The 20,050-nt window shown below is 44.3% G+C and overlaps 1 protein-coding gene across 1 annotated transcript in view; it reads right to left on the bottom strand.

Annotated features, from left to right (window-relative positions):
- The window catches only part of LOC116505357 (kinesin-like protein KIF26A), a 167,507-nt gene extending 147,755 nt beyond the window's left edge, over positions 1-19,752 (bottom strand). The window contains exons 1-2 of the mRNA XM_032212583.1: positions 19,462-19,752; positions 19,037-19,303 (exon numbers count right to left, since the gene is read on the bottom strand). Coding sequence (XP_032068474.1) covers positions 19,037-19,303; positions 19,462-19,479 — 285 coding nt within the window. The 5' untranslated portion in view covers positions 19,480-19,752. The remainder of the gene's footprint in view (positions 1-19,036; positions 19,304-19,461) is intronic.
- Between the last annotated feature and the right edge of the window lie 298 nt (positions 19,753-20,050).

Genomic DNA, 20,050 nt, shown 5'->3' with positions numbered 1-20,050 from the left:
CTGATCCCATCAATTGTTTCCTCAGGTTCCTGTCTTTGTTTGTAGTTCCTGGAGGAGGAGGAGGAACAGCAGCAGCAACAGGTCCACCTGCTGTCAGTCTGGCCTTCTCTGTTAGCAGCAACTGCAGAACCCAAACGTATCCACTTATATGTAATATGGAACAGGGCAGGCCTGCAGCTGTGGAGTTCTGTCCATGGAAAGAACAGGCAAATGGACTAGCCAGTGAGAGGGCCCAGGACCACACGGATGGAAAAGGAGTATAAATAAGTTGTAATGACAGAACAAGCTTTGTCACCAGAAGGTGCATTTTTGGACTCCGCTGTAATGTATACCGTTCTCAATAAGGCACTGGTCAAGAGAAAAAGCTAGAAAGCCATAAGAGAATGGAAAGAACATGCCAGGAATATGCCTCCCATAAATAAATTCCTCTAGCATTCCAAGTGTAACAGGTGGAAAAGATGTGTTTCAGGGAGTAATCCAATAGCATGTTGCATGGAGATCAAACATAAGCAAAGTGATATCCCAGCAAAAGTCTTGAACTCTGATATCTATAGCATATATTCTGCTCAATGTAGCCAATAGCCAAGTTCATGGGAATTTTACTCCAAATTTTAGAGATTTTTTTAGAGATTTTATTAATATTTGTAGGCCGCCCTTTTCCCTGAGGGGACTCAGGGCGGCTCACATAAAATCAGGGAGGGGGAATACAAACATTGACATAGAGACATATAATAAAATAGCAAGCAACATACATTCATCATTCGGGAGGGGCGCCTATCCTTGTCCCCAGGCCTGACGGGCTAGCCAGTTCTTAAGGGCTGTGCGGAAGGCCTGGACGGTGGAGAGGGTACGAATCTCCACGGGGAGCTCGTTCCAAGGGTCGGGGCTACTACTGAGAAGGCCCTCCTCCTTGTAGTTGCCAGCCGGCACTGGCTGGCCGATGGAATACGGAGGAGGCCTAATCTATGAGATCTTATTGGTCGCAGGGAGGTAATTGGCAGAAGGCGGTCTCTCAAGTATCCAGATCCACTACCATGCAGGGCTTTATGGGTGACTAATAACACCTTGAAGCGCATCCGGAGATCGACAGGTAGCCAGCGCAGCTCGCGGAGGATAGGTGTTATGTGGGTGAACCGAGGTGCACCCACGATCACTCGCGCGGCCGCGTTCTGTACTAGCTGAAGTCGCCGGATGCTCTTCAAGGGCAGCCCCATGTAGAGCACATTGCAGTATTCCAGCCTAGAGGTCACAAGGGCCCGAGTGACTGTTGTGAGAGCCTCCCGATTCAGGTAGGGTCGCAACTGGCGCACCAGGCGAACCTGGGCGAATGCCCCCCTGGTCACAGCCGTCAAGTGGTGGTCAAACGATAGCTGTGGATCCAGGAGGACTCCCAAGTTGCGAACCCTCTCTGAGGGGTATAGAATTTGATCCCCCAGCCTGAGTGATGGAATATTGATCGAATCTTTGGGAGGGAAGCACAACAGCCACTCGGTCTTTTCTGGGTTGAGCACAAGCTTGTTAACCCTCATCCAGTCCATAACGGCCTCAAGGCCTCGGTTCATCACGTCTGCCGCTTCATTGAGTTGGCACGGGGCGGACAGATACAGCTGGGTATCGTCCGCATATTGATGGTATCTGATCCCGTGCCTGCGGATGATCTCTCCCAGCGGTTTCATGTAGATGTTGAATAGTAGGGGGGATAAGACCGAGCCCTGAGGCACCCCATAAGTTAGGGGCCTAGGGGACGATCTCTGCCCCCCCACTAACACCGACTGCGACCTGTCCGAGAGGTAGGAGGAGAACCACCGCAACACGGTGCCTCCCACTCCCACCTCCCGCAGTCGTCGCAGAAGGATACCATGGTCGATGGTATCGAAAGCCGCTGAGAGGTCAAGGAGGACCAGGATGGAGGAATGTCCTCCATCTCTGGCTCTCCAGAGATCATCGGTCAAATTATTTGGAGAAAAACAGATTGACCACTCCTACTGGTCAATTAGTTTCTTCCACCACAAAACCACGGAGTACAAAATCGCGCTCGACGAAAGCGCGCATTTGACGTCATCACAGCGCGACGAAAACATCGCGCTGTGATCGAAAAATGTAAAAATAAAGCGAAAACCTTACCCTAACCCCCCCCAAACCTAACCCTAAACCTAACCCTAAACCTAACCCTTAACCTAACCGTAAATCTAACCCTAAACCTAACCGTTAACGTAACGCTAAACCTAACGCTAACCCTTAACCTAACGCTAAACGTAATGCTAACGCTCTAACCATAACCCTAACCCTTAACCTAACCCTAACCCTAAACCTAACCCTTACCTTTATGTGAATCGGCTTGCTTTAATTTTAATTTTATTTACAATTTTAATTTTTTTCGTCGCGCTGTGATGACGTCACATGCGCGTTTTCGTCGATCGCGATTTTGTCCTCCGTGGTTTTGACGGGTCACGACAAAGCACATTATTATTATTATCTTCCAATCAGCTATCATATTCCCACCTGGAAGTTATAGAATTCTGTTCAAAAAATTGAAGCTCCCCAATCTTTTCTCCTATATCAATCAGTCCAATGCTCTTATCCCTGAATAGTACTATTTTCTGATGTAAAGTTCAAGAAAGAAGCAATGGTAAAGCAAAAAAGAACTTCAGATTGCATGCATATCATACCTATTGGTTGTTGTCTTCACTGGCTCCCAAACCATTTGAAGACTCAACCAAATTTGAAATGTTGTTGAGATAATACCTCCTCCTATGTATACTGTGCATGTAATGAGCTCATTAGCAGAAGACCTCCTGTTGTGGCCTGCCAGCGGCCAGCAGAGCTGGCAGCAGAATCGGACAGTGAGGAGGTTGGGAAGGAACACGTCCTGGAGGCTGGGGAAGGCTCAGATGAGGGGTCTGAAAATTGGAGGCAGAGGTGGGGCCAAGGCTGTCTGGCAGTTCTCAGCTACCTTCAGAGCTAGACAGCAGTGAGGCAGAGGAACAGCTGAAGCCTGTTCCCAGCGTGCGCATGTGCAGAGCTGCCAGAAGAAAAGAACAATTAAGAAATCAGGGTCAACTTGGGAGTAAAGCCATGGGTGGATGGTGAATGGCCCCTCCCATAGGAAATAAAAGAGGAGCAGGAAACAATTCATTTGTTCATTTGTTTCAGGAGTGTGAAGATCTGTCTGTGAATCTCAGAAACTCTGCACCAAGTCTTTCCTTGCACAGCACTGCATTTGGAAAATATTCACATGGTCTGTGGTCATAAATTCGTCTTTGAAAGACTGTTTACCAAGCCTTTGCTGAATAGGAATGAGAGGAATTCACATTCGTTTAATAAAAGGGGTTTTGTCGGGACCAGGAATCTGTTTCGTGCTTTTTGGGGAAGCCTAGGTCAGAACACCTCTACCAGCGTTCCTCTAAAGCAGGGGTGTCAAACCCAAGGCCCAAGGGCTGGATCCAGCTGCGGGGTGTTTAGATCTGACCCATAGGATTGCCCTGGAAACAACGAAGGACCAGCCTACAGTGCCTCTGCCAGCAAAAAGGAGCTTGGGATGGGTTCATGCAGCCCTCCCGAGCTCCTATTTTTCTGAGAGAGGGTTGCAGGTGGCCGTCGCAGCCGAAACAGAGCTTGGGAACACATTTTTGCTGGCAGGGCACTTGGGCCACCATAGGCACCTCCGACACACTGGCCACGCCCACCCCAGCCCTCCCCAAGGTCAAACACAACCCTGAAGCGGCCATCAATGAAATCGAGTTTGACACCCCTGCTCTAAAGCAAGATATCGTACATAGGAAGGCAGCAATAAGAAGGCAGCAAACGGTCTCTTAACACTTTTTAATGGGATGCCCTGCTCAAAGGGTCTTTTCTGACACCTACTTTAAAGACTTTCTAGTAAGAGCAAAGATCTTCCCACCTGGTTTCTATGTTTGACACAGCGGTTTTACATGGTGATTTATTGTGGTCTGTGTTATCTGTTACTTGAGATGATGTACAGTTTTCTTTGGTTGTTTTAGTACTGCTTCACTGACATGTACCCAGAGGCAATCATAGGAAGGATTTAAAAAAGGCTTTGTGACCAAAGCCACACTTTTTAAAAACAGTGCAACAAATGAGGAGGGGGGAAAGAGGCAAAATTTCCATCAATTATGGCTATCATCTTGACTTTTTCACACACTCACACACACACACACAAACACACACCATTATTGTTCCTGTTTGTACTCCTATTGATTTTCTTATTTTTAAACTGTATTTCATTTCAAACTTGATAAAGAAAGATACATCCTGCTGGTTCAGATCAGAAGTTAATCCTATATAGAATTAACTTCTGATCTGAAATGCATTTCAGCATTTCATTTGATTGCTGAAATGCCTACTTCAGCATTCAGAAGTAGGATACTGAAGTTAATCCAGCATCCTACTTTTCCCCTAAAATATTTTTTTTTCAGAAACACTAGAGACAGAACATCTAGCAACAGCATGCTTATCCCCCGAAAATGGCATTTAGCTGGGGGGATGAAAACAGTATCTCCCTAGGTAAGAGGGAGAAAAGTATTAATATACAAATATATGTTCAAAGAATGAATAAATAATAGATTGGAAAATATAACGAGGAAAAGGGAATGTAAAATGGTAAACATAAAGACAGAACCAGGTTTGCTGGAATATCATCCTGAAAATACGCCAGATGAAAGAGGAAAATGTGCAATCACAACAACAGAAAGAGGAAAGGAAGAGAGGAAAGATAGGAAGAAGAGAGGAAGAGAGAAGAAAGGAGAAGGAAAGAAGAAAGAGGAAAGGAAGATAAGGATGGGTAGGAAAAGTAGGAGAAAGAGTATGAAGGGGAAGAAGAGAAGAGGCGTGGAGGAGAAGAAGGGGAAGAAGAAAAGGGAAAGGAGAGGAGGAAAGAACAAAGGAGAGAAGAAGGGAGGGAGGGAGAAAAGGAAAGAAAAGTAGGGTTGTGGTAAAATAAAATAGGTATATGGGATGGTAAGCAAAGCAATCCCAATTATATATTTAATTTTTTATATGGGAAAATGAATGTTTAGAACTGTTAATACACAACGTGAATAATAACTATGAGAATAGTTACCTGTAAATGTATGTATGAGATTAAAAATAAAAAACTTTTTATTAAAAGAAAACAGTTCCTCCCTAGAACCAGTCTATCATTCTTAGTAGCCCCCGATAAATCCTTTCTTCCTGAAAACGCATTGAATTCAAACACGGGGCACAAGAAGAACCACATGACAGTGAAGGAAAAACAATGCATGGACAAGCCCAGGAATGAAGGAGAAATTAACCTAGTCGGCTCTCTTCCATGGCAAGGGGGGAGCCAAGCCCGTGTGGAGCATCCTCTGAAGTCACACAGGGTGAGTATTCCCTCCTGCAGCTGTGCTATTAACATGTCTGAAAAGCCTGAATCGCCATAGCTGAACACTTGGCAGGAACAATAAAGCCGCTACCGCTTATTTCAACAGGTTCAAAGTAACCTCAGATGTCAGGAGCAGATGCTCTTGCACGCTCCCCCTCCCCCCTCCATCCCTCAGGACTTTTGAACTGGTTGGTGTGTTTCCTTCCCTTCCCTCTAATAAGCCAGGGTGCTGGAGAAATTAGTTGGGAAAAGAAAAAGAACAACGGTAATTACCCTCTGCCGCCAGCCTGGGAGGCCCAGATAAATTGCAGTCTTCTCCTCTCTCCTCCATTCTAGATCCCTGATGGGGGGGTGGGGGGGGGTGGAGTACTAAATATAAGCCCCAGGGGTCAGTGCCACATAATGACACCACTTCACCTGTCTCTGGGAAACACTTCCCCCACCCAAACCCTCAGCATAAAGCTCAGTCATCCAAGACAGCTTCCTTAGGGGAAGCGCAAATCCCACTTATGATGTTTCTGACAATACCATATTCTCCTTAGGGTTCCTTACAATAGGTAAAGGTAAAGGTTCCCCTGGCACATATGCGCTAGTCATTCCCAACTCTAGAGGGTGGGGCTCATCTCCGTTTCAAAGCTGAAAAGCCAGCGTTGTCCGAAGACGTCTCCGTGGTCATGTGGCCAGCATGACTAAACGCCAAAGGTGCATGGAACGCTGTTCCCTGCCCACCAAAGTGGTCCCTATTTTTCTACTTGCATTTTTACATGCTTTCGAACTGCTAGGTTGGCAGAAGCTAGGACAAGTAACTCACTCCATTATGCGGCACTAGGGATTCGAACCGCTGAACTGCCGACCTTTCTGATCGACATGCCACTGAACCTAAAAAATGTGAAACATGTATTTTTCCTTATTGGCTTGTTTCTTTTGTATATATACAAAAAAACGTCCATTCACATCAGGCCAAACTCTGCAGAAACAATTTTAATTCTGTCCTGCTAGATCCAAGGACTTGCTTAATTTATGTATAATTGTATGGATTGTATGCATATGTTTACTTCTCCTCTGTCATGTTTTCATCATACGCTAGATAAATAATAATTTAATGAACTTTTGCAGGTAGGTGCTTACCTTGTTCCAAGTTATTTCTGAATGTCATCAGCAACTGTAAAGTTATTTTTTGCCAATGAAATCTTGTTCCGGAAACCCATCTCTATCCTACCTCTGTCTCCCATCATTCATCTTCAAGTACTGTTCCATTAAGTAACTGTAGTTCAGCATCTTGTGGGAACCCAACCAATATCATACCAAGTTGGGTAAAACAGTCGTATGATTTATGCATTAAGGCACAGTGTTGTATGATTACAGGAAGTGTTCTTTGTTAATCCAGTTTAGAGTTTCAAATGTGCATCAGTCCAACCATGGTCACACTAATGCCTATCTATCATGGTCTATCTAATTCAGTGTTTCCTGCACCGATTCACTGCAGCAACCCAAGATTTTCCAGTTGTACCTACAAATGCCAAAGATTAAATCTGGGACTTCCTGAATGCAAAATGCATGTGGTATTTTGGGTATAAATGGGTATAATCCCATTCCAATTATTCATGGCAGCTGGCAGGATGTCAAATCACAATGCCAAGTTTCATTATGCCTTAAGGAGATAAGCACTGCAACCCTTAGTCTGGGCTTGGGCACCAAAAAACCAGCTCCTGAATGGGGTCTATGACCTGGTTAATGTATGTGAAATTTTACTCATGAATGCCTGCATACTGTATCTCTGTACAAATATTCTAATTATATGCAGAGGGCGGGGTGTGTGGTAGAATTGGGCCAAGCTTCCCTTACATTTTTTCCATTTGCACTTCAGTAGCTAAATTACTTAAAAGTCATCCTATTAATATTTAATTAAATTTTCATTCCTTATCTATTTTTAAAATACTTTTATGTGGCCCTGCCCCCTTTTGAAATACACCCCCCCAATATATTACTTTCAAAGGACAGTGTGGGTTTCAATCTAAAAAAAAGTGTGTGTAGAGATGTAGAGAGAGGTATTCAATCTTTATTGTTTTATCAGTCTCTGAGAGCCAGTTACACAAACTCTTGTTTGTATCATTTCAATCCTTATCATGCCAGAGTAGGAAAAATTAAGGAGGAAGATGACAAAAGACTCATGAATGTTATATTATGTATTTGAAAATCATAAAGTTAAAAGAACCAGAGATTTCACAAAGACTTGTGTGTCTGCTGAGTCTAATGAAACAACTCTTTTACAGAATGATTTCAAGCGAAGCGAACCAACATTCTATTTTCATACCATTCTAAATCTGAATATAGAATCATCATTTTTTGACTCTAGGAAGACAATTTCCTTCATTCATCAGCAATGAGTAAAGCTTCTGGCATTCACCCTTTCTATCATCCAAGCACCTTACATCCCACAAGACCTGGTGGAAAGACCTTGATGAAGCTGTGATGAAATAGTTAAATTATAATAGCAAAGGATTTAAGACTTCTGAATACTTAGACTAAAGTAACCTCACTTTGTTTTCCAGAGAGCTAGAGCAGGGCCCAAAGGACCATCCTGGTTTTATTTCTTTCATGCTGACAATTTTTCTCAAGTTACTATTAGAGGTTATTTCTCATTCTTCTTTCCTTCTTGCCTGCCTGCCGGCCGGTCAGCCTTCCCTCCTCCATCATTGAAATGAACTGGAGAGGAAGAGAAAATCCAATCTCACGCTCAGGGAACCTGCAACATGTATGTAGATGCAATGGCATTCCTTGAGTAATGGTAGGGGAAAATTCGGTCTTTCACCCCGTCCCAATTTTTTTTTTTTTAGAACTTATATATGGATGCTAATGTCGTATAATGATTCAAGTATAAAAACAGAAGTATCCTTCCTCCCATCAGGCATCCAATCAAACAACTTCTGAGCTCAACTCCCACTTTAGCCCAATGATTAGGGAAAGAACCTAGTCCTCATAGCCCTTGAGAAAGTTAAAAGATCCTTCAAATCTCAGTGGGAGATTGTTCAAAAGGGCCAGGTTGGCCATTGAGAAGATATGCCTCTAAGGTCCTATTGCACATTTAAGGGAGGAACTGGAGAGCACCCACTCTGTTTAACCTAATAGGATGGACAGATACTTTCAGGGAGAGGCAATCCCAGAAATAAGCTGCCTCTGAGTCATGGAGGATCTTCAACAAGTAGCTTATATTGCATTTAGAAAGCAAATAAGAGCCAATTCAGCTCACACAGATGACACAGTTTAACCAGGGGATATGTCAGGCCTGCAGACATCTTGTCTTTTGGATCTTTGGCCTGCCACACTTTCTATTATTCTACTATGGGAGGGGGGGTTGTATGGAGTTAGATGATATGTGGCCATAACAAAATGCTTTCTAGAAAGACAAGGTCATCTTTTGTCTTTGCACCTCTGCACCTGACCGGAACTGGATGGGTGGAACTGCCAGCATGGCAGTGGAAGATTGGACCATGTGATGGACTTGTGAGTGTGGGGGCAAGATCTTGAACTTTCAACCTGGTGGGGAAAACCGGGAAGCTTTCCGATTATGGTTTTCCCAGATGTGCCAACATGGCTCTCTTAATAAATTGGAACTTTGAGCAATATTTTGCCTCGGACTCTGATTTACTTTTGGATGCTATTTGAACCCTGACAGGATAGCTGAAATTGCACATCCCCCTGCATTCTGGATAGTTGCAACTTTCAGATAGTCTTTAAGGATAACCCAGATAGGCTGCTTAGTAATAATCCAAACAGGAGGGGACTAAAGTATGAGTGATGTGAACAAGACTTCCCAGTCCAGAATGGGCACAATTGGCACACCTAATGGATTTGTGCAAAGGCCCCCCTGGCTACAGCTGTTGTCTGTTCCTCCAGCAGGAACTGCAAGTCCAGGCGCCAAACTGCACATCATATGTATCATGGGGAGTTACCCCCCTACATAGCCCCACATGCTAGCCTTACCCACTATGATGGACCTGTGATGTCACCAGACATGCCTCCCATCCCCCAGGGCTGAATAAAGCAAAAAGAACATCAGAAATTACCCATTTCTGTTATGTGGGTTAACTTTAGAGGACATCCTGCTGCACCTACTGTTTGGGGATTTTTTTCCACAAACATGCAGATAATTGCTGTAATTTTAAACAGACTGACTAGAAAGCAAATCCCACTGATCTCAGTTGGACTTGGAACTGAGGAGAAAAGGCTAGAACCATTCTGCCAAGTTACATAAGAAATGCTTGCTTCCTGCCTCTGTGGAAAATCAACCCATTGACCCACACAGAATATTCAGAGGTTAATACGTTCCACTCTAACATCATCACAATGACCATTTTCCAATACAAAAAAGACTACACACTTGGAGCGCAGCCCAGATTTCTGCATGTTAAAATGGCTTTTAGGAGCAAAAGGAACAGTTCTGGCAATCTTGATGTTTCTTATGGCACATTTATAAAACTGGAATGGAACAAGTCCACTTTGCAGCTATTGTGAAATAGTGGGAAATATATGTATTTAATAACTGATTTCTTTCCATTCTCCATTTCCATCCACTATCTCTCTCTGCTACGCTTTACTATCCCCTCCTTCAGTGTGTTTTCTTTAATATTACCAGTGATACATTTGTTTCATTAAATCACTTTTTTGTCAATATAAAGGGCAGGTGCAAGGAGATCAATCTGTATCAGGAACACAATAAGGAACAACTTATTGTTTAAAAATCCCCAAGTGATGCTTCTACAGCTACCGCAGAATGAAAGAATAGATAATACTTCTATATATTAAGCAGAGATGGGCAATTTCTAGGTTTGGGTGGTGCTTTTGTTTTGCTCCATCCAGCCCTTGCAGGGCATGGTTGCTAACAGCACAGTACCTTATGAGATGGCAAGACTAACCACCATTGTGGCTCCTGCAATAGCAATAGCGCTTAGACTTATATACTGCTTTACAGTGCTTCACAGCCCTCTATAAGGCAGTTTGCAGAGTCAGCCGATTGCTCCCGACAATCTGGGCACTCATTTTACCCACCTTAGAAGGATGGAAGCCTAAGTTAACATTGAGCCGGTGAGACTCAAACTGCCAAACTGCAGGCATCTAGCAATCAACAGAAATAGCCTGCAGTACTGCATTCTAACCATTGCGCCACCACGGCTCATGCTCCTTTAACCAAAACCACTGAAAATTGACAAGACAATTTCCTGTCATTTTGAGTGGGGGGGGGGGGAAACCTACTGAAAATATGCATAGAGTTGTTTAAGGCAGGGCAGAGGTGGGTTGCTAATTTTTTTACTACCGATTCGGGCGTGCTCCCGTGTGTGTGGCACTTCTGCGCATGCGCAGAAGCATCCGGGCAAGTGGCTGGAGCCTCCCAACACCGCTACACTGCCAATCTGGGCCAAACTAGCAGCAAGCCACCTCTGAGGCAGGGGATAGGAAGAGAAATCGGAGGTGCAGAAAAATCTGGGAATAGCAATAGCACTTACAACTTATGTGCTGTTCCACAGTGCTCTGTAGCACTCTCTGAGTGATTTACAGAGTGGGCATATTGCCTCCAACAATCTTAATCCTCATTTTACCGATCTTGGAAGGATGGAAAGCTGAGTCAATCTTGAGCCAGTCAGGATTAAGGGAATCGAACTGCTGGCAATGTGAGCAGAGTTAGCCTGCAATACTACACTCTCACCACTGCACAGGACTGGGCAAAGATTGTCAAGCCTCTGGTGAACCTCTCTGAGAAACAGGATGCTAAGCAAGGCAGGCCTCTAGTCTGATCCAAATGGGGGCCCTCTTGTGTTTATGGAAATATTGGGGGGGGGGGCAAGAAGTAAGCCCATTCAAGGCTGTCCTGGCAGGAATTAAGTTATTACTTTCCTTAGCATACCCTTAAAAGAAGAAAGGCAGGGCAGATAGGTCTAATTTCCCCATCCTCCAAAATTTATCACAGGCAGACCCTAAACAATTGGTACAAATGAGACCTCACAAACAGACCAGAGGAGAGAACTCCCTCATCTGATCTCCTATATAAGAACCATTGGCTTACAAACTCTTCATTGTTGTCTTTACTATCTTTGACAAAACCTTGTTTATAGAAAAGACCTACAACGTGGAAATAAAAGCTACACTCAGCCCTGGCAGAGCAAGGATCAAGTTTAAGCAGGATTATGTGTTCCTTGCAGTTGGGTTTTTTCCTTCATTTCACATGAAGGGGACAAAAAAGGACTGATCTCAACAAACCAGCAAAAAAAGACTTCCATCTTCCAGCTCCACATCCCCACTATTAACAGCACTTTGCTGTACAATCCAACATCATTTTAGCAAAGCCACTCCTCAAGGCGATTTATATTTAGAATCTATGGGAATTTAAGTTGTTCATAAAGGAACTCTTGAAGGACAATGGAAGAGTGACTTCCTCTGCAGGACCCTCCTTTCTCTCCCCTTTTATTATTGCAAGTTGCCAGAGAAGCATTGTTTGGAAAACAATACATTATTTCCAACCTGATTTTAAAAAATTATTGTTATTAAGACAAAAAAGCTCCAAAATTTTTCATACGTTTTATAAATGGCTTGTAAATAATTGGCCACAGATTTTCATTCTCTTTCTTCCTAATATAAAGAAAAAGCAAAGATAATCCAATTACTCCCTGGTTCATGCCCCAATGTGTGTGCTCAGTTCTGGAATAATGCATACTTACAAAATGCAATGCACAATGATGACAATGACTGTAACATAAACCTACTTTTTCCAATCAGATGCCTTCCAAAAGCATTGGAAAAGCCCCAAATCCCCAGACAGTAAAAATGATGATGTTAACCTAAGTCAAACTCAGAAAACACTAAGGATTTTAATGGCAGATACAACATCTGTAACACACCACCCTTGATATCAAAATGGTGATACATGCATCACATCATTTTGTACATGGTATACTTTAGAACTTGCACCACTGCATCTGGTGCAAATATATCTGCATCACAACATATATGCCATAATTTGGTCCAGCCTGGTGGACATCCATGAATAACAGGAGGATTTGATAACTGATAACAATGAAATGTACGTTCAGATACTCTGGTTTACTGCTATACAAATCAGCAAAAATCTAACTCTCTGTTAAAATCTTTTGATTGTATAGAAATTGATTTAGTTAAGAAAACGCAAGAGGTATTTGGCATTATGTGTATTATATGCAATATTATTAACATTAATTTTGGATCGATACCTATTAATTAGAGAGTATAACATAGGTTTTGGTTATCTAACGAGGGATTGTCTTGCAAATGATACACTGCATGTGCACATTTCATGGAGCAGAGCTAGCCAAGAGATGTGACATTGAACCAGGGACACAACTTCCCTCTGCTTTATCACATAAGTGTTACAGCTGAACATGCAGAGCTCCAGACAACTTGTTTTACCAAATAAAAACATACCACAAAAAATTACAATTTGGCAGATATTTGTTTACACAATCCACCTTCCTTTGAAACATTTGGTCATTTCTCCTACTCTGTTTGACTTCTACATGAGACCATTACACTCAGTGATATAACTTTACCCCAGGCCTTGGGTAGTGGGGGAGGAGATGGAAATCATGACCCAGCATCTGGAGACAATGTGGATCTTGATAGGGCAAGGTAGGTTCAGGCTCAATCCAAACAAAGTCATGGTTGATTCAGAGGCTAACTGGTGCCAGGACTATGCCATCTGCAGCTCTTGACAGGATTGTGTTCCCTCAGAAAGAGCAGTATAATGATTTGGGAGTCCTCCAAAACTCTCAGCTGCTTCCCAAAGAGCAGGTGGAGACTATGGCCAGAAGGGCTTTTACAGAGGTTCAACTGGTATAACTAGCTGCTGCAGCTTTATCTGGGACAGGAGGCACTGGATGTCACCATGTCCCTGTTATTTCTCAATTAGATGAAGTCATTCTACACAGGATTGCCTCTGAAGATCACTTGGAAAATTCAGCTAGCCCAGAACACAGCAGCATGGGTACTTAATGATCAGCAACAGTACTAATATGTTACACCCCTACACCACCGGTTACCAGTAAGTTCCCAAACACAATTCAAGGTGTTTCATGTGAAGCCCTTTAAGTCTCAAGGCTTTCCTCAGTATTATCTACCCATCCTACAGGGCAGTGATGGCGAACCTTTTTCTAAAGGCATGCCAAAATTGTACACACACACGCTATTGTGCACACACATGTGCCCACCTTGAATCTCCCCGCCCACTTAATCATTTACAAACTTCCAGTTGGCCCATTGGGCTCATTTTTGCCCTCCCCAGACTCCGGAGGCTTTCCTGAAGCCTGGGGAGGGAAAAAAACAGCCTCCCCCACTCCAGAAGGCCAAAAATCAGCTGGCCAGCATGCACATGTGCACCGGAGCTGATGGCTCGTGTGCCAGCAAATATGGCTCCATGTGCCACCTGTGGCATGCATGCCATAGTTTTGCCATCATGGCTATAGGGAATGCTACTTGTGGGTCTCCATCTGCCAGAAGATACAATGTGAAGGAGCCCAATGGCAAGTGTTCTACACAACAATTCCCTCCTCTAGAACATTTGCCCCCTGAAGCACAGGTGGCCCCCACACCATGCCCCACCCCCCAGAAGTACATGAAGACAAGGCTTTTCCAGTATCCCTTTGGGAATTAACTAAAACCAATGGTGTCATATTCTATAAATTTAATCTTTAACCTTTAATATTAACTTATTCAAGCCATGAACTGGAACTGCTATTTCAATTAATTCTTAATCTGATTCCGTATTATGTTTTTATTAGGCAAGCTCTGTAAGCCATCTAGAGTCTGGTTGGTTTCAGGCAACAGAAAAAAAATTCATGAAGTAATAAAAGATAGAAGGCATCCTGATTATCTCAAGGATTTTTACTTTGCACATAAAACTTCTAAAAGTGAGGACAATTTAATGAGACTTCGGTGTAAGCAGAATTGATACGGTTATCCGATTGACCTCCATAAGAAACAACACCTTTTCTGAGGTGACAATGGAACCCTGAAGGAGTTGAAAAGACAGATATCTCATTACAGAGGAATTTTCATCAAACATCTGGACTTCTAGTAAATATGGAAGAAATGGGATCATTATCACTCTACACACCTATTATCTGGTTGCACCTTCCAGTTGGCTGCATGCTTGACACTAGTGGGGCTGCATATCAGTGCCTTTAACAATGAGAATTTAGAAATAGATAGGTGATATCACTTCAGATTATATATGATGAACACCCTCTGGAATGATTCCATGATTATTTTCTAGGGGGGTTATCAAAAACAGTACCTTATGGTTTTAATTTGAAGCAAGATCACTCTATCATCTCATTCTAGTACAATCTAAAGCTGATTGCACACTAACCCTATGGCATAGAAAGAATTGTAGCATCTTCCAATTGAGACAACAGTCAAAAGAATATTGGCATGGGCACCCGGATCAGCCACAATGACATCACTTGACATTACCGTAATTGCCTGCACCTTTTATGAATATTCCTGATACCAAGAAGCTATTTCAGCTCCCAAAGTCACATGATGGATTAAGGATGAGGAGAACTGTATCTCCAAAACTGGATGATCTCAGCTTTACCATTCTTGTGGTCTCCTACATGAATTGTCACGGTAGCTAATTTTCATACTTGTATGTCTGGAGGAAGCAATACTAGCAAATAAAACAGACACATCAGTCTTCTCTACATGACCTCCACTTTTTGGCAATCCCACCAACAGCATTCTGTGCTATGTTTACCCAGGACATTTACATTCTGCCATTTTTCCAAGGACAACTCCACAGCTTTGTGAGGCCAGTGATGGTGAGAACTGTCGAGAACTGTCACTGATCTAAATCCAGCTTCACTTGGCAAACTGAATCAGCATCTCTCCTCTTCTAATCTAATGCTTTCACGCCAGTTACTCTTGGGAGAAAAACCATCTTGTTCTTTACAAAATTTACTTCCAATAAAATCTGCAAAGAATCAAGTGCTCAATGCATTTCAATTTTACATAGCCAGAAGCCTGAATGTCTTCGCATTACTTTCCTAAGCTTAAATTATTTTACTAGTGATCACTAGACAGAAAAGTGCCGTATTTTTTGGAGTATAAGATGCACCTTTCTCCCTCAAAAAAGAGGCTGAAAATCTGGGTGCATCTTATACACTAAATACAGCATTTTTTGCCTCCCAAAACTCCACCCCCTTCACCAAAATGGCCATGCATAGCCTTTAGAAGGTTTCAGAGTACTCCTCGTGGCTGGGGAGGGCCATTTTTGCTCAATTTTGCCCCCCCCCCCCAGCCCCAGTGCCCATGAGCACTCTTTTTTTAAAAAAAAAAAATGGGCTGTTTTTGGGAGGTCTACAGAGTGCAAAAACTTTTTTTTTAGTTTGCCTCTTCAAAATCTTGGTGCGTCTTATGCTCCGAAAAATGGGGTATGTGCATTGATACACAAGCACCCACACAATTAATTATTATCTGTTTTCTTAAGTTCAGGTGTACATTTGCAACGTTTAAATTATCAGTTAGCCTTAGCCCCTAACTAAATGTAACATGCTGATAAAAGGTAATATTTATAGTTGAGGTGAACTGTTACTCCTAAAATGTAACATCTACGTCTTAATTAATCCAATTGTTCAACTTCAATGCCACTAACATATTTTAGTGCAGCCAAAAGCCAGACAGGGGGGGATTTGGCAAATATGACCAAATTTGATTTTCAAGCACTGAATCATAAATGGCAAATTTAACTCCGCCCTCAGTAGTACCTCTCAAAGCTCTCCTCACTAGTCATTTCTATATGGCTGAATTCACACACAAAATAAGCTAAAATAGAGTTTGCGATTTAGCCACTATCTCCAAATTTCATGTGAATTGGCTGAACTGATTAAATCCCAATATTATATTCTTGGATGAAGTGAGCTATGTGAATGCAGAGATTCTATCACATCATCTAGGTCAAAGATTTTCAAACTTGGCAACTTTAACACTTGTGGATTTCAACTCTCAGAATTCCTCAGCCAGCAAGTTTGTAGATTCCTGATCTAGATTTAGGGTTAAGTGTGCTGCTCAATGCAGTCAATAATTAAATATCGGTTAGTAATTCCTGGGGTTAAATCTGGGGACTAAGTACATAGGGCAAAATCTATCCCCTCCACTCATCTCTAACAGATCCCGAGACAGAAATAGCAGTAGCAATAGCACTCATATACCACTTTACAGTGGTTTACAGCCCCCTCTAAGCAATTTTACAGAGTCAGCCAATTGCCCCCAACAATCTGGGTCCTCATTTTACTCACCTCCGAAGGATGGAAGGCTGAGTCAACCTTGAGCCTGGTGAGATTTGAACTGTCAAATTGCAGGCAGCCATCAGGCAGCAGAAGTAGCCTGCAGTACTGCACTCTAACCACTGCGCCACCGTGGCTCTTTGTTAAAGCTAAGTCGTGGGAGAACAGTAAATAGATATACTAAATCAAACATCAATTCATTGATGTTTTTAACAGGAGCTTCTTGTTCATTAGGTTGCAGGCCCACCAGAAATTACTGGATTTCCTTAACCAGGGGTGTCAAACTGGCAGCCCACAAGCTGGATGCATCATGCACAGGCCACACCCACCCTAGTTTCCAAAGGCAAAAAAGATGTGATATGTCCCATAACATGATCAAGTTTGACACCCATGCCTTTGAAAGAAAATGAATTATTTGCCTAAATTGTTGGTTCTGAAATGATCTAGAAATCATCTTCCTCTGTTGTATGTGAGTCTAGAACATGATGGGTTAGGTGCTGGACTAGAAACCAAGAGGCTATGAATTCTACTCCTTCCTTAGGCCCAGGAGTTGATTAAGTGACTTTGAGACAGTCGTTCCCTCAGCCCAACCCACCTCATAGGGTTGTTGCTGTGGGGAAGAGCAGAGGGAAGGAGCTTTTTGTATGTATAGAGCTGAGGTGGAGCATTGGTTAGAGTGTAGCACTGCAAGCTACTTCAGCTGACTGCTAGCTATAATTTGGCAGTTCAAATCCCACCAGGCTCAAGGTTGACTCAGCCTTCCATCTTTCCGAGATGGGTAAAATGAGGAGCCAGAGTGTTGGGGGCAATATACTGATTCTGTAAACCGCTTAGAGAGGGCTGTAAAAGCACTGTGAAGCGGTGTATGTCTAAGTGTTACTGCTATTGCTCCCTTGCATTGTAGAAATAACAGCAGGATGCAAATCAAATAAATAAAGGCTTAATGAATAGGTACAAAGAAACATACATCAAAGGCAAAACTGAGGCACAAACAGTCTTTCCAAATGCTGATTAAATGATCCATATTTTCCTACTTAACAGAAATAAGTTACCTTCTAAGGATTAGAATTTACAACCTGCAGAGTCAGACATCATGTGCATCAATTGCCGTGCACAGATGATATACCTACAGTTGGACAATGCCTCCCCAGAGCCTGGGAGCACAGATTCCATTGTCAACTCCTAGCAATGCGTAACTAACACTGCATCAAGGACAAGGATATATTCATGGCTATTCCTAGCATGGTTATATAAAGCGGTCAGTTCCTCAGCAGTACCAAAAAGTCTAAAAAGGAACAATGACAATATTCAGAGTTACACACAGCAAAAGCACAGAACTGCACTGTCAATGTTCTGAAGATACTCTGCATACAAAATGATTAGCTTCCTGTTCAGAGAGAAAAAGCCATTTCCAAAGGTCTAACATAACTTTTGGGACTAAGTAATATGAGACTCTTGCAAACCCATGCAAAGGACCATCCACTATGCAATAATCAACATCAGCTCCAACCTAGCCATGCTTGCAGATATTGACAGGGTCCAGATACTGCTTGGGGCAAGCGCCGGACACAAATGCACTCTGGAATGTAGGAACGCAAAGACATAAAAGCAGAGCAGGGGTTCTCAAATCTAGCACACTCATGAACTGCCAGGCAGTGGGAATGGCAATCGCAAAAGGAGCCACAGAATGCACATTTCCCTCAAATGCGCAGGCTGACACGCAAACTACTGTGGCAATCCCCCTCTTGGACTTGCCAGTGCAATCAGCAGCACAATGCCCCAAGCGCAAGAGAGAGAAAAAGCATGCAGTACATGCGCAGGAATGCATGCAGTGGATGGAGCAGTTCCCAAGGCTAAAAGCTGTCCTATTTCCCCAAGGGGGGGGGGAGGCTCTTGCCTTGTAGCCCCAACCAAGGCTTCCAAAGCAAAGCAGCCTTAAAGGGCCAGAAGACTAGGAGGTCTTCTCCATAGGTGCCATAGGTGCATGGATGACATAAAGCCACACAGAGTTCCAAGGATATATTCAAATTTGGTGAAATTCATTTTTAACTAACGGTTCTGTGGGCGTGGCCTGGTGGGCGTGGCAAGGATACTGCAAAATCTCCATTCCCTCCCCACTCTGGGGCCAGCCAGAGGGGCTATTTGCTAGTTCTCCGAACTACTCAAATTTTCCACTTATGGGTTCTCTAGAACCTGTCAGAACCTGCTGGATTTCACCCCTTCTCCTCCCTGCAGCGCTCAGGGTGCCAAAAGTCAGGACGCGCGCTTGCACTGGGCTTTGATTGTAAAAGCACCGGGAAACACACACACAACCGCCACTCCGGGACCCTCCGCCACCCGCAGCTCAGGCGAGGCGCAAACCTACCGGCGGGGCCGGGAAGTTGTAGCCTGAGGCCAGCTTCGCCGCCTGCCTCTTGAGTTCGGCCAGCTTGGCTTGGCAGCTTCCGCACCATTCCCCTTTGGCGGCTCCCTCGAAATGGGCCAGCTCGCCCGCCGAGGCGGCCCCGGCTCCCTCCGGAGCTGGACGACTGCCGCATCGGTCTTCGGGGACGGCCGGCTGGAGGGGTCTCTTGCGCTGAGGGAAGTCGAGGGAGAGTGGCGTGATTTCGCGCCGAGAGCCGCCTTCGGTTACCTGCAAGAGACAAAACGGAGCAGAGTAAAGATTAGGCGCTTTGGGACCATTGGGGGGGGGGGGGGAGAAAGACAGAAAACTGCCCCGTCCGTGCAGCGCCCACCGCTACATCTCGAGCTGAAGGAAGCCTCCGGGAGCTCCAGCGTGTTCCCACTCACCCCCAGCACCGGCGGCATGTCAAATCCCAGCCTGGGCTCCAGAAAGGGACAAGGGTCTCCCGGACTCCAGCCAAGCAAATCCGGAGCTGGCAGTAGCTATAATAGGGCCGGCCAAGGGAAGCCTCCCGGCTTTGATCTATCCAGCAAGCCCATCGCGAACCGAGAAGCCCACGCAGGACGCAGGAAACTTCCAGGCAGGCACTGCTGCTGCGTCTTGCGCCGAGAAAAAAGTCCTGGCGAAAGTCGCTCCGCTCGGGCTTCCCGCTGCTACGCGACGCTGCTGCCGCTGCTGCCTCCCGCGTTGCCGAGCAGGAAAAGTGTAAGATTTGCAAAGTTAAAAAGCGAGAAGTCCCGGGCAGAGCCGACGGGGGGGGGGGGGAGAGGGCGGGAGGGGAGGAAAACTTGCCCGCCGTTCTCCGCCCACCCCGGCGCGGAAAGGAGGCTGAGCGAGAGCACGTGGAAGTGCGGGGAGAGGAAGGGAGGGGAGAGGAAGCCCCTTTGGCAGCTGCAATCCTTTCCCTCCGGGATTCTCAACGCGAGGGGGTCTCTCGGCTGGAGGGCCGGGCAGAGCTGGCTGTCGAAGTTGCCT

This window comes from Thamnophis elegans, chromosome 1 (assembly GCF_009769535.1).
Source record: "Thamnophis elegans isolate rThaEle1 chromosome 1, rThaEle1.pri, whole genome shotgun sequence".
NCBI lineage: Eukaryota > Metazoa > Chordata > Lepidosauria > Squamata > Colubridae > Thamnophis > Thamnophis elegans.
Note: the sequence above shows the minus strand (reverse complement) of the source record. Positions and strands in the feature narration are given on the sequence as shown.